This window comes from Homalodisca vitripennis, chromosome 3 (genome assembly GCF_021130785.1).
Source record: "Homalodisca vitripennis isolate AUS2020 chromosome 3, UT_GWSS_2.1, whole genome shotgun sequence".
Taxonomy (NCBI): domain Eukaryota; kingdom Metazoa; phylum Arthropoda; class Insecta; order Hemiptera; family Cicadellidae; genus Homalodisca; species Homalodisca vitripennis.
In genome coordinates, this window is record NC_060209.1 from 162,782,161 (window position 1) to 162,797,109 (window position 14,949).

The 14,949-nt window shown below is 31.5% G+C and overlaps 1 protein-coding gene across 1 annotated transcript; it reads left to right on the forward strand.

Moving 5' to 3' along the window:
* Positions 1-440: 440 nt before the first annotated feature.
* Positions 441-11,661, forward strand: LOC124357715 (ATP synthase subunit delta, mitochondrial). Its single transcript, XM_046809724.1, has 4 exons — positions 441-596; positions 5,810-5,932; positions 8,443-8,610; positions 11,397-11,661. The coding sequence occupies exons 2-4, from the start codon at positions 5,810-5,812 to the stop codon at positions 11,592-11,594; spliced, it is 489 nt and encodes a 162-aa protein (XP_046665680.1). The 5' UTR covers positions 441-596; the 3' UTR covers positions 11,595-11,661.
* Positions 11,662-14,949: the final 3,288 nt, after the last annotated feature.

Below are 14,949 nucleotides of genomic sequence, written 5' to 3' on the forward strand. Positions count from 1 at the left end.
TGAAAATTTATGGGGCAGTACTACACGAGGGGTTACATTGATCTGTAGTGTATCTATACTACAGATCATTTTAAATACAGCTGGCTCTTAAGTTCTCTATGTTGTTTAAGGTCCCTGAATGCTAATCAGTCATTATTTGTTTAATGTATCATATTTACTTATTTGTCATATCTTATTAAATATATTATAAATGATAAATACAAGTTTAAAAACAGTTTCCTCTTTATAATAAATAAATTTTAGTTACCACTTTCACAAATTTAAAATACTATAGAAAAACGGGATTTTCAATTTGTGCAAGGCTATAAAATAATTTCTGTGTTTCTTAAGTGACTTTGTAAAAAATTAACAATCGCTTTTATTCTAAATACAGAGAAAAAATACAGAGGTGTTGAGGCTTTTATTCCACATCTGCTTCTACCCAACAATGCCTGTCTTTAGACGAACTGAAAATTATTGTATTATATAGTATGTAATCTATTTTCTTAAAAATTGTTCATCTTACAAACATTTAATGTTGGCAGCATTTCTCAGCAGAGGACAAATTTTCTTCTTGACTCTTTAGTTGTCCTCACTTCAGCAATTATTTTAGAGAGGTGAGAAATATATAAATAATTTTAAACCTTGTATCCTTAAACATAATTATATATAGTAATCATCAATTTGATTATCAGTTTTTATTTTGTGTGAAAAAGCTAAGCATTCTATTTATAGGTCTCTAAATAAAGTTTGTATTAACCTTAAAGTCAAAAACCGAATATAGGCTAGGCTATTTGAAAAGCTGAATAATTTTATACTAAGCAATAATTTGTAGCCTAGTAGGTTTTATTAGTAAGGACTTTCACCAACTAGTTTTAATTAACGGTTTGGACTAGACTCCTTCCAAATCATTGTGGTCTCTAGACTAAATTTTGACAGTTTGGTAGGCCTAATACTAGGATAGTTAATTATTCGGGTAGGGTACGATAAGCGGACCCGCTTTTTTATATCGAAGAATGTAATCATCGATACCTAATATTCGCATCTCAAATCCTAGACTATCAATCGATATAAAGCATCTGTAGTCCTCAATAACAATCATATGTTTTAAATTAAAATATGAATTTAATATTTACAGTGATCAAACAAATAAATTATTATAACCAAAATTAGGAAAACTGAAGACGACCATATTTTCTCCTCTCACAGTTACAGTTGTTTCTTTCCCACAAATTTCACATAATGGGTTTTTCGGTAGTACGTGTCCAACATGTTGAAGTCACGAAAAACATGGCTTATCATCTTTCAAAGCAATGTCGTGTAGTTTTCTAAAATTGACTGCCATTTTTAATAATCAAATGTTACTTATATAAAATTAAAATATTACATTAGGAGTATTATTTGAAAGTGTTTATAGCTAAAGGTATAGATTATTTAAGTTAATTGTTCAAAATAATTAATCAGTATCGATTTATTATATCAATGGTTATTATTAAATAATATCGTTTGCCAATTTTTATATAAAAACCGGGTCCGCTTATCGTACCCTACCCAATTATTCTATTTTTTATGGCCTGAATTATCGCACACAAATTTCAAGTATTATGTTACATTTACTTATTTTGTTTATATTTACCTTACATGCATTACCTAAAATGATCTAAAACCATTTTTTAACAATTTAAAATAGCCTAGTATCATAGATTACTTTCATTTCCACAACAAATGGCTGCAGTATAATAAGCTTCCAATACTCGAGAGATCAATAATATCGAATCATCAATTAGCCTAGAATGATTTAAGTGCTGTCAGACATGTTTGTTTATCCTGTTGTAATTGTAACTGCCCAAACTTAGTGTAAAGAAAGTTGCATTATTTTCTGTAGTATAAAATGCATATATTTCTTTGACATACGTACGTATTATAAATATAATAAGTTGAAGATAACCTTAACAAGCACTCACGTGATCTGAGCTTGAATTCGGGTACTATCTTAAGGGATGTTTTTCTTTTTTCACCAGAAGTGTGGGGTGACCACTGAAGTCCACACTGATTGCAAGGGGCATTTCTGATCAAAATTTTCCCAACCCAGATCATCCAACGTAAGAATTAGGACGTGATCCAAGATCAGGGAAAGTACTGATCAGAAATGCCCCTGGCCATCAGTGCAGGCTTCAGTGGCGCCACCCACACTTCTGGCTAAATAAGAAAAACATCCCTCAAGATAGTACCCAAATTCAAGCTCAGATCATGTAAGTGCTTGTAAAGGTTATGTTTAACTTTGGTTGTACTAGTAACATATTTACAATAACTTAATCTTAGCCTACTTATATTGCGTAATAACATTGCATAGTATATATTAATATTACCATTGTTAATGTATGTCTCATTGCTTGCACAAAATGGCCTATACTGTCTCGTCAAATTATTATCAGAACAAATAATTCAGCCCAGCTGTTTCTGAAACAACAGTATCCCTAGTGATGTGACCGGGAATATTCCCAGTGGGAGGGAATTTATGAAAAGGGAATATTGCCAGGAATATCTCTTTAACCCAGGAGGATTCCCAAAAATTGGGAATTTATGCAAATTTTTAGATTTTGAATTAACACTAAGAATCTTAAATCCTAGTTAACTAAGTAAATTCATACATTTTAATCCAAGAATGGTCATTCAATACATTAATTTCCTATATAAACAGTATCCTGGGAATTTATAAAAACTAAATGGATTTCGATTCTAAACCATTATTAAAAATTCAAGCAATTAAAATCCAAGCACTTCAAACAAGTAATTACTCCCAGGATCTCATGTTTAAACATCCTAGTCTAAAATATACAAAAACCGCCTATTTTTATAAATACACTGTTTTTTCAGCTTTTCAATTTCTAATTGAATTTCTAATTGGTATGCCAATATTGCCATACTATTTAGTACATTAAAGTTTTAATAAACAATAAGGAAATTAAAACTTAATATGATATTGACTTAATTCTTTGATCTTAAATACACAAAAGAAAAACAAATGTTTATTTCCAACAAAAAAGTTAAGTCCAGATCAAAAAACATATAAAAATATTTCCAAATATTTTATTTTTAATTTAAAGTAGAAAGTGGGAATGCTAAAGTAAACAACAGTATAAAAATAAAAAAGCTAATTATGTTTATTATGTATAAGCTATGGTTAAAGTGTTATTAAGAGCTTTAATCGCAATGAGCATTAATGGGAAAATTTTTCTTACAAGGAAAAAATGCAGCTTTCAGAGAGAGAGAATGCTGTTTTCTCAGATAATTAATTGATAGAACCAGTTTCATTAGAACTTTGATAGAGAATGAAATTGTTGTTGATTTTTATAACATTTTACCTCATTCATTTTTCTCATGTTTTATTCAATCAATAATATTATTTATAAACATATAAAAGAGTTTGTTTGTGTTTGTTTTATTTTATCGCACAATTATCACATGGACATTGGTGATATATATAATATAACATAAAATATATCCTATTAAAATTAATAGGAAAAGCGATAACTATGTGGATAAATCAAACTCAAAAACTGAAATATATATTAAAATAAAAATATATTTCTAGAAAATTCATGGGAATTTATACTTTTTAAAGCGAAATCGCTTAAATTACAATTAATAGTTATCGCTTTTCCTATTAATTTTTATAGGATATATTTATATATTTTATGTTATATTTTATATATAAATATATATATATATATATATATATATATAAAAACAAAATAAAACACAATAGCTATGATTTTCTAATAATAATTGTCACATTTTAGTTTAAAAAGTAGTCATAATAAAGAACACACACAAAAATATAAATCTGCAAGTAACTTCCAATATTTACACAGATAAATTCTCTGTACAATAATATGTATCTTTTCAATTGGTGTTGTCAGCCCGGGCAACAGCTGATGTTGACAGTAACAACACACAAATATTGCATTTCTTTTTCATCTAGTTTCGCCCTAAAAAAATATATCCAAACAGTTTTTATTTGTCAAAAACAAAATTACTAGATCTGAGTCGCTTGTAGAAACACATGTGCAGTCAACCAATTTTGTATACGTCTAATAAAATGTATAGATAGATAGGAAACCACATACATTAGAATGAGCTGCTCTTTTTAGATATAAGTTTTATTCTCTTAAAACAAAAATCCTTTTGGATACTTGAAAATGTAGGTAGCTTTTTACCCTTTTCGTAACTTGCTAACTATTTGGCTACTTTATAAGTTGCTAAAGTCAAGTGATGATGTTTATGAGAAATTTCAATACTTTTTTTGGGATAGTTTAGTTTGTTGGGAAATCATAGATATAATTTTTGCCGACTTTGATGGTTAAATACATCACAGAAGCGAAGATGATGCAGTGGCTCAAAATGAGTTGCTGGCCAGTAGAGAGTTAACAACCAGGTGACTAGATAAATATTTGAACCAATTTGGTTAAGTAAATTTTTTATATAGCCTAACATTGTTAGCCAAAACATTTTAAACCAAGTAATTTTTAACAGAATATTCAAGCATGCTTAAAAAACATAAACCAGGACACAAATTTAATGTAGTTAAGAATGATATGAATAATATCATAAAGCTTATCAATTTAAATCCTGGAATCTTCTGTATGGACCAGCTTGTGAACATTTAGATTTTAGCTTTACTTAAAATATAATATATTTTTATGCAGTACAGATAACAAGCGACAAAACATGTCAAAGTCAAGCATTATAACAAGAGAAGTTATGTTCTCTGATAATACCATGTTTTACTTCTTAATTTTTGTTCTGAGATCTCCTAGCACTGAAAAATGTTCCTGTGTTTAGTGGGTTTTTATATACTACTGACCAGGTTATTGAAAATCTATTATTTTTGGAGCAAACTATTCATTAATCTTAATGAAATCATTCATTTAAATATTTTGTTTGTCAATTGGGGTTTGAAAATATAAAATGTATAATTCAATCATTGTTCTGTCTTCATTTAATCAACTATAAAAAAATAAACATCACACAACACTAAGTGAAACAACACAAATACTCCTAAACTCATATGATTACGATACATGTGGTTTGTCAAGATTACAGCACTAACAGGACAGCGATCTCTTACTTGTTTCTGACTTAAATAAGGCTCCCTGAATAAAAAGTAAATAAAATAATATACTTACCACCTATCATCGTGAAAGCCTCATGGCTGTTCACAACACTAGTGTTCCATGATGATGTATCTCAAACATACCAGTTAAAGGTTTAAAAATATTTTTGCTTAAAAGTTACAGTTTTTAAAACCAATTTTCCACAAGTTTTTTTTGCTTTTCGTCGCTATAGACGTTGAAAAATTTACAGATTAAAAAATGTCCTTAATTTTATTTGGCGTGTACTAACTTTACGTACTTTTTTAATAGCGTTGGTTAACCCAGCAGCTCAGATGATTTGAAATTGTTCTGAATCTTTATTGATTGACGGACTTCTTCTATATAAATGCAGTCTAAGAAACAGAACCAAATGTCATTAAAATGAACAGTATGGTCACTAAGGAAGCTGTCTTTCCATTTCATAGCTTTGATCCACTGGTCTTGTAAAGTTATTTAATACAATTAATAATATATTAAAACTAATTCTGTGGTATTTTTTACAGATAGTAATAGGTACATGTTACCTCATAATTGTTGATTCGACAGTTATTGGTGATGACACCACTGTTGAAATCATGTGCTTGAATAATAATAAGTTTACAAGGGTTATCGTAGTTGTTTTATTAAGAAACGTATCAATTTGTTGAAAATAACCTCATCTGTGTTTTGTGTAGATGGCTGCTTCCCTCGTTCGTACTTCTCGAGCAGCTGCCAGGCTCCTAGCCACAAGGGCTGCTGTCACTCAGCAGAGAGGCTATGCTGATGAAATGTCTTTTACCTTTGCTGCAGCCAATAAAGTAAGTCTTTTACTTTTTTTAAATTTATTAAATGAGGTTAGTTTCTTAGAAAGAGAGTTACTTTAGTACAATATTCTGTATGTCATAATAGATCCTTAGGATTACAGCGATGTGGGTATTCTCTTGTCCAATTGACCCTCTGTATTTATTCATAAATGAGTTTCTGTAACACCTAAGAGAATACTGTAAAGTGATCATGTGTGCAGATGAGACTATTCTATTTACAGCCAATAGGAATACTAAACAACTAGAAATTAACACATATTTAACTCTCAACATAGATCAGGAGTATACAATTAAAATGACATTGTTTGAAATAAAAACATAACAAATGTCACTGGGTAGCAAAAAGGCACTCTTAACTGACCTCCCGGCCTCCAAGCAGTTGATGTAATTAAAAATTTAGATATTACAATTAATGAGAATTTGCACTGGAAAAATCATTTAGACAGTCTCTGGCTAAAGCTTAACTCAGCGTTGTCTGCATTAAAAAGAATAAAGGTAACCAGCACTCAAGAGGCCACAGGAACTGTATACCATGCATTAATCAAAACCACCTACGCTACAGAATAACTGTTTGGTGTAGTTCTTCAGAAGGTAATCATCACAGAGTCCTAGTAGTACAAAAAAGAGCAGTAAGAATACTGGCAGAACTAGTACCTAAATAGACCTACAAGAACATCTTCAAAAGAAAAACTTGAAGATGACTTGAGTCTTGTGTAGGAAAGACTGGTAAATACTCACAATAACATCAACTTACATTCTGGAAACAATACATAGTAATTGTTTATTTTAGCCAGTTCACAAAATTTCAATTTGAAATAAAAAGAAATAAAGGTACAGAAGAGTGTAATACAATAGATATAAAATGGAAGAAAGCCTAAGTAATAAATAAAATTAAATCGGAATAGTACTGATCCAAAATGCTCTTGGGCATTAGTGCGGCCTTCGGCACCACCCCGCACTTCTAGCAAAAAAAGATAAGCATCTCAAAATAGTACCTAAACTCAAGCTCAGATCACGTGAGAATACCTAAACCAAAATGCTCGTGGTCCCTGGTTTTGGTTTTTTGACGCCATCCCGCACTTTTAATATAGAGGAGGGCTAATGAAGAGGATGATATAGAGGACAATAGCCACCACATTGTCTGCACAAAGAAAAGGAATGCACAATCCCATATGGAACTAAAAGCTACGCAATATCAGAACGTCCTTCAAACACAATGAAAAACTTGATAGAGCACCCACTACACATCATTTTCTTCACTTTTAGAATGTAAATCAATTGTTCTAGTAGATTAATGACTATCACACAAACACAACATAACTTACATAAGAAATGGCTAATGGTGAGACAAAACACAAAGACCGTCTTTATTTTAAAATGTACAACACATCTAAATCTGACCTATCACGAAACAGGAAAAATAATTTAATAATGAGAAGTGTAAATAAGATGTGTATTGATAAATAACATCAAGAGCACAGAGGAAAAAACAATAATCTATGGAGATAGAAACTGTTGCAAAAAAAAAAAAACTAAAATGAGAAACAAGACTAGAAGCATAGAGGAAAAAGAAAAAGAGGTAGAAATTGTGGCAAAAATTATGAAAAAAAGAAGGAAAAGTACTAAATAATTGGGTAGCCCTACTCCGCCTCTAAAATCTGTTGAATGTTTTTTGGGTGAATATTGATATCCTGATTATCCCCTCTACTAATGACTCCTTAGTATGTTATCCCCCTCACCAAGAAATCCCGATTCCCCTCAGTCCCCAAGATTGATGGACTATTTAAGATACAACCTAATAAAATTTAAAAAATATCAGTTATTGTGGAATTATTGATCACAACCACCTAAAAATTCTTTTTGAAAATGAAAACGTACTATTTTAAAAAATTTATAAAATCTGTTTTAGATTGCTACAGCTAACATGGCTAATGTAAACATTATCCCAATCCTGTACTGTATAACTAAAGACCATCCTAAACCAAGGAACCTGCAAAGCCACTTAACCAGTCAGGCTGAAGATTACACTATCAGTCCACAGAACAACCTTACTTGGAAAAGAGCCATCATATTCTGGGTTAAAATTATTCAAAAACTGCTACTACATCTGAAACAATATCTGTAAGACCACAACCCAGAGGCTCATGAAGGAAACCCTACGGTGTTGGCTACAAGACCAAACTTTCTACACGCTTAACGAATTCTCCCTCATGAAACAATGAACCTTGACTATACCATTCGACATTCATTATTTTACAAATAACTCCACAAATTGTATGTTACTGCAACATATCTTAATGATTTTGTTATTAAAGGAAATTGTATAGTAACCAATTAGTGTCTCAGTTCGAGTTCAAATTACTATGAGAATATAGTACTGTATAATAATAGATGGTTCATGAATTTATTAATGGATTCTAAAACAGGAACTAGTTTGTACTATTCTGTTTACTTATTTTGTTCTCTTGTATGATACGGTATTGATTACAGTTTTTAATTTTCAGGTATTCTACAATGCAGCAAATGTAAAACAGGTGGACGTTCCCTCTTTCAGTGGATCGTTTGGTATCCTGCCCAAGCATGTACCTACCCTTGCTGTATTGAAACCTGGTGTTGTCACTGTTTACGAACAAGATGGAACTGCCAAACGAGTTTTCGTCTCTAGTGGAACTGTAAGTACTAGAAATGTTATAAGTTCATAAATCAAATTGATTTCAATTAAGTATATAAACAAGAAACAAATGTGTGCATAGAGTGAATTTAATGGTAAATCGTTATTATAAAAATATAGAACTTAATTGTTACAGAAGTATTAGATACTGTATGTCCTTCACATTGGTTGATCGGAAACATTATCCATTCAAAAATTCCGACAATAAGTAGAAAATTTAAAAATATTAAGTTACTCAAAACACATTAATTTAAATTAAAACATGCGGGTAATAAGATCAAATATGTTACATATGAAGAATAATTTTTAATTCGTATGAAAGGCCCAGGATAGATGGACAGAGCAACACAACACGTTTACTCATTCGAAATATTCTTGTTCTTCACAAGTCAGTTGTGACTATAGTATGCAGCTATGCAATAAAATACTTGAAAAAATTAGTGATGGTGAATATTGCACAAAACAAGCTGTGCTAGCTACTTTATGGACTTCCCAAAAATGGGATATGTAGTAGATGGAGCACCTTCCCTTCATACAACTGTATTGTGGGCTGTAACCCCATACAGCGTGTAAAAAAAAGTGTTTCTGAGCATGAAAATACTAAAAAGGGATGTCGTTTTTCCATTTCATGACAAGAAAAGTTTAATGACAATAAACTAAAGCACATGCTTGACAAGTATGACTAACACAATTTACTTGCTACAAAATTATACCAAATAATACATTATCAATATGATGTGCTATATATGAGCGATTGTATTAAGGTTGAAAAATAATCAAGAGGTGGAACTACTCAAATCCGTGTATCAACTAGCATGATTAGAGTGCTTATGACAATACTAATACAAACATAGGGAACCAACAAGATTCATCTAAATGGAGTACTGGTAAAATTATACCCATAATTCACAGTAATAAATAGTGATATCTCAACATTACTAATGGTTTGCTTAGATCAACTGAGGGAGTAGAAATTCCATAATTGTGTTATGTATGTTAGCATGGATGTAAAATACCCAATGTTCTTAAATACCTGGGTACTTTAGAATTTTAATCAAAAATCCCTTCTCAGAGCAAAAATCTTAAAGTACACAAATCTATTTTTACATCTAGTAAGTTATTAAAATTAACAGAGATCAGAATTGGGAATTAGGTTAAAAGATTAAGAAATAGAGTCAAAACAGTCTAACCTCAAAAGTTCAAAAAAATCTTTTAAAAATGTAGGATTTACAAACATTGAGATAGAAGTTTGTGGAAAAATCCATACATCTTGATATAGGCTTAAGTTTACAATATGTGTAAGACTCGGCTGTAGTAAAATTACCCCATAAGAAGAATGTTAAACTTTAAACACTTTAATTTTTAGCTGTAGAATTGTGAATGATAGATTTTAAAGATATAATTAATATGCATCAAAATGCTTTTTAGTTTTTTTATAAAGTGTTTTTAATTTTTGAATATTTAAATGATAAGGTACAATAAAGTTTGAGATCATTTTCTGAATAACCCGTAAAAATATCTAAAACTAAAAAACAATATCGCCCCAAAAATACACTACTGTTGTTTGATTTTATTTAACTTTAATAAATTTAATTTAAACTATGAATTGTTTTAGGTTTAAAAATAACTTTTATCTACAGCAAAAAAGGACAGTCAAGTGAACAAGAATGGCTCCTTATTATGCTAATCTGTCATCGGCATGCTTGAACGTGATCTTCTAGATAACGAATAATACAAACCTGTATTTTTGAAACATTAGATTGATGATATCTTCATGATATGGACATATAGTAATGAACATTTATAAAATATTTTATAATTACTGAACGCTTTCTGCAACCTAAAGTTTACATGGGAGATCTGACTCAATTGTGAAGTTTCTGGATATATATATATATATATATATAAATTGAAAATCAAAAGTTGATTAATAAAACCAATATCAAGAACACTAACACATTTCCATACCTATATTATGACAGTTGTCATCTGTCCCAAAAAAGCCATTCCAAAGAGTTTAGCAAAAATAGCAAAAAATGTATGCAGTGAAGAGAAAAATTATCAGTTTGGAAAAAATATATTGATGATTTATTATTAGCATTTTTAACAGAGGTTCTCCTCACAAACTTGTAAACAACAAACTGAATACTAAATCACTATCAGTTGTAACAAATCAATATAAATTTGACAATGATGATCCAAAGTTTTTAACAAAATTCTCAGGACCTTATAAAATGGAAAATATTCTTAGAGTAGCATACAGTTTAATGGACAGCTCTGCTTCAACTAACATAATTTTAAAACACATTCCAACAAATAAGATTTAGAAAAGAAACCCACTAGTTTTGAAAGACCCTAAATTACTTTAACACAATAAGCACAAAAAACAAGAAAACATAACAGTCAGATCACTTCCTTGCTACAAACTTAGATGTTTAGTACAACAACCCCAGTTAACAGCAACTCTCCCAGTAGTAAAACCCAGCTTGTGTTAACTTTGTATACTTTCTTACCTGCTCTGAAGAAGCTGGTAGTAGTGGTTTAAGTATCAGTGTTTATTGTGACTTACGTAACTTTATCATTTACTCCATCAGATGAATCTTTCTGGCTCCCTTTAATGATTCTTAACTTTTCTGCCCTTCAGCCTATTAAAAACCTATGTGGCTCCTTCTCTTTTTTGACTACTTATTTTAAAGATATATTACATACTTCTTAAAGGATCAGTTTCTGCTGATAAAATGTAATGAGGTCAAAAGAATTAATCCAATTACTGTGATGTACAAACAGGTAACCATCAATGATGACTCGTCTGTACAAGTTCTGGCCGAGGAGGCCCACCCAGTGGAGGACTTGGATGCCTCTGCAGCTCGAGAAGTGCTCAGCAAGGCCCAGAGTGAGCTGGCTTCAGCCTCTACAGATGTGGCAAAGGCAGAGGCTCAGATTGCTGTCGAAGTTGGTGAGGCTCTGGTGGCTGCTGCGCAATAAACTTTTCACCTCATGCTCTTTGTAGATAGTTAAGTGTTAAACCAATAAATCAGTAATTTTTTTGTTATTTAAATTGTGAATCATTACATATCCCTATCCCTAAAGCCGCGTTTACACGAGGCCAGTAGGTGGGCAGGTTACTTGGAGCAGGCAACCTGAGGCAACCTACCCCGTGTGGACGACCACGCTTGTAAATCACAGGCAAGTTGCCTGTCAACCTACCTGGCAGGTCGACTTGCACGAAGAGTAGACAACCTGAGCCCCCACCACTCGAAAACGGTACCTACCACAGCCTGCCTTGCACTGACGCTGTGTGAACAACTCATTGACGAGCAAGTAACAAAGTATCTTTTGTAGGCGTCCCTTTTTTGCTTTGCCTTCTTATTTTGCTGATGACTTCCTATGCGTATGACACTCGGTAGGCCAATAGTCTCTTGTCTCCAGGAACCGGGAAGAAAATGACCGAGATTGTAATCTTCAGTATCCACAGCGCCCCTAGCCAAATATGTGTGAGTTGACAACTTCCTTAAAAAATTGTGAAAAAACAATTTTATTCACTGAATCTGGAGATATTTGAATAGGTTTTTCAAACACTCTGAACCTGCTAACAAATATGCCAAAGGCATTTTCGACGATACACCTAGCTCTTGAAAGTCTGTAATTATAGATTTTGCTTTCCATGTCAAGTTGTGAACCTCCATAGGGTTTCATTAAGTATTCCCATACAGCCCATGAATTAAAATCTCTGTCTTCTTCCACCAAAAGAGGAAAGTGAGCACAACGTTTACGGCAAACACGTCGCTGCTCAGTTGTCCAAATTAAGTCCATTGCAAGCCATAAAAGCAGTTAGTAAAACAAACGCAATATTAACTGAATGTCGGTTAAATGATCTTACTGATTCTAAAGCGTCACCATATGAAACTTATTTGTCACTTTCTTCTTCACAAACGCCAAATAATGGACATGGTTCTGAAGAATGTTTTGTACAGTCCAATAACTCAGTTGATGTTAATAATGTACAGTCAAACATTTCAACTGTTAGTGTTTTTAACACCGTTAGTGAAGCATTACGTACGCTTGAGAACAGTTTTTCAACTATGTTTTTAAAGTGTATTTAACTAACAATGTTTTTAACTGTATTAATCTACTTTTTAGCTACATACGATTTAAAAGATGACAGTTGTAGGAAATTACAATTTTAGTTACTTGCAATTTCTTTCATCTGAAATAAACGTATAATTTACAAATATTGTTTTATACCTGTATGTACTCCTTTAGACATGTATGCAGAGCAACACACACTTCTGGGATAAGTAATGAGATTGCTGACTTTGAAACACGGAAGAAATGTTGGAGAGTCCACATTTGTCCAAATGTTGTAGCCATGTATGACAAGGTAATTTCTAATTTCAATTTAGCTGACAAAGCCGGTCTCATAGTTGTGTCTTGTTTAGTTATCACAGGTTCTATAAGTTCAAGAAGTGCATCAAAACTCTCAGGTGACATCCGCAAAAATGCTTGATATTCTGCTGGGTCTTCATTACGCAATTCTGTTAGTAACTGGACAGATGCACCACTGGTATCTCTCCTGTTAAGCCTCTCTCTCACCCATAGTTTTTTTCTTTTCCAATTCTTCCAATAATATTTCACTGGATTCACTTACAAATTCCAGTATAAGATTACACTTCATTTCTTGTACGTTATCATAAGATAACACAGAAAATGCATTTTCTGCCATTTTTAATACAACTTAAACTCTGGCTCGCTCACAACTGAGTCATGGCCTCAGGTTACCTGCTCCAAGTAATCTGCCCGCCTACTGGCCTCGTGTAAACACAGTTTTAAGTGTTTTTGTTTCTTGAAATTTTGTAAGAGAGAGTTATTTATATTAGCTTTAGTATGAGGCTTATTTCAGATCCTAAATGAGGCTTATTGAGGTGGATAAAAATATTCCATAAATTATAGTGCTTTTATTAGCAAACTACTAAACAATATTTTAACCCCTTACACTGTGGCCACATTTGCTGCATGAAAATGCATTAATTTATGAGCAATTTTGAATGAAATACACTTTGCCACTATCAGCATTTTTCTTGCAGCTTATTATTGTTGTAGTGGTGCATTTCCAATATTACACAAGGGAATTGCTGACATAAATCATGGAGGTTACTACTAGTTAATTCATATGAGAATCTGGTACAGATGTAAATTTACTTTTCGGACAGATCTTGTATATGCCAACTAATGTAGCCATTGTTTTATTTCTTACATACAATCCTTGTTTTATTTCATACATAAAATTAGTGTAGTCATAAGAAACTTCAGTTTAAACAAAATGTTTGTAGTGTCCAGTTATTGTCTTCAATTTGCAATAATGGCTTGCTATGGAACAGAAGTAGTACTTGAAGTGGAAGAAGCTTGTATTACAACTCTTGTTTCCTTTTGTTCCAATAGATGGAATGCTCTCCATTGAGCATGTCAGTATCTGATCCTGTACTGTATTTCCTTAATTTTTGGTGACGGCTAACAACCAACAATGTACACACAGTATTTAGATATTAAATTAAACAAATGGATTCATTTTTGCAATAAATTAATGTTCTTAACAACACTAACTCAAGACTACTGCTGGTTCTCATGCACCGTGTGGCTGAGCCAACTGCAGAATTTTAAGTTGCATTAAAACAAGTTGCTTTTAATGCATAAAAAACATACATGATCATAACCTGTTAATTAAAAATACTACAAAATTTAGTTTGGTTTTTTTGTAGAGACGGTTCTTACCTAGTTAGGATATTTAATTTTTTATAAAATAATTCACATACTAAAGTAACATTTTGTTTATTAAAGCTATTCTTTCCTGAATGCTTTCTATAAATACATTTATTTTACGTACAAATTTGTTTGTTTTATAACTAATTGTTTAAACAATAAATTTACTGTGTCTTATTTAATATTCCAATAACGTTTCCTAATTTGCATTTTTTACAATTTATGTGCACTTTTTTAATTTAACCTATTCTTCTCTGATCAGCATAAGCACTCTAGTGACGAATTAAATGTAAAATTAATATTGAGGCTTCTTGTTTATATGTATTTACTTTACTAATAACTAAAACTTAAATAAAAAGTCTCTGGCTAATTAGTAGTTCCTTTCAGTTTATCTCTGTAAAAATAATCTTGTAAATGCAAAGCTTTCTCATATGTAATCTTAGGATAATGTAGATCACTTTTGAAGCTGTATTTACAAATATAAAAAACATCTAAACAAAAATTTCCTCTTTTTATTTAATGTTTTAGATCTAACTTTTCTGTATAAACTAAATACACATCTTCTTCCCACTGTTGAGGTCTA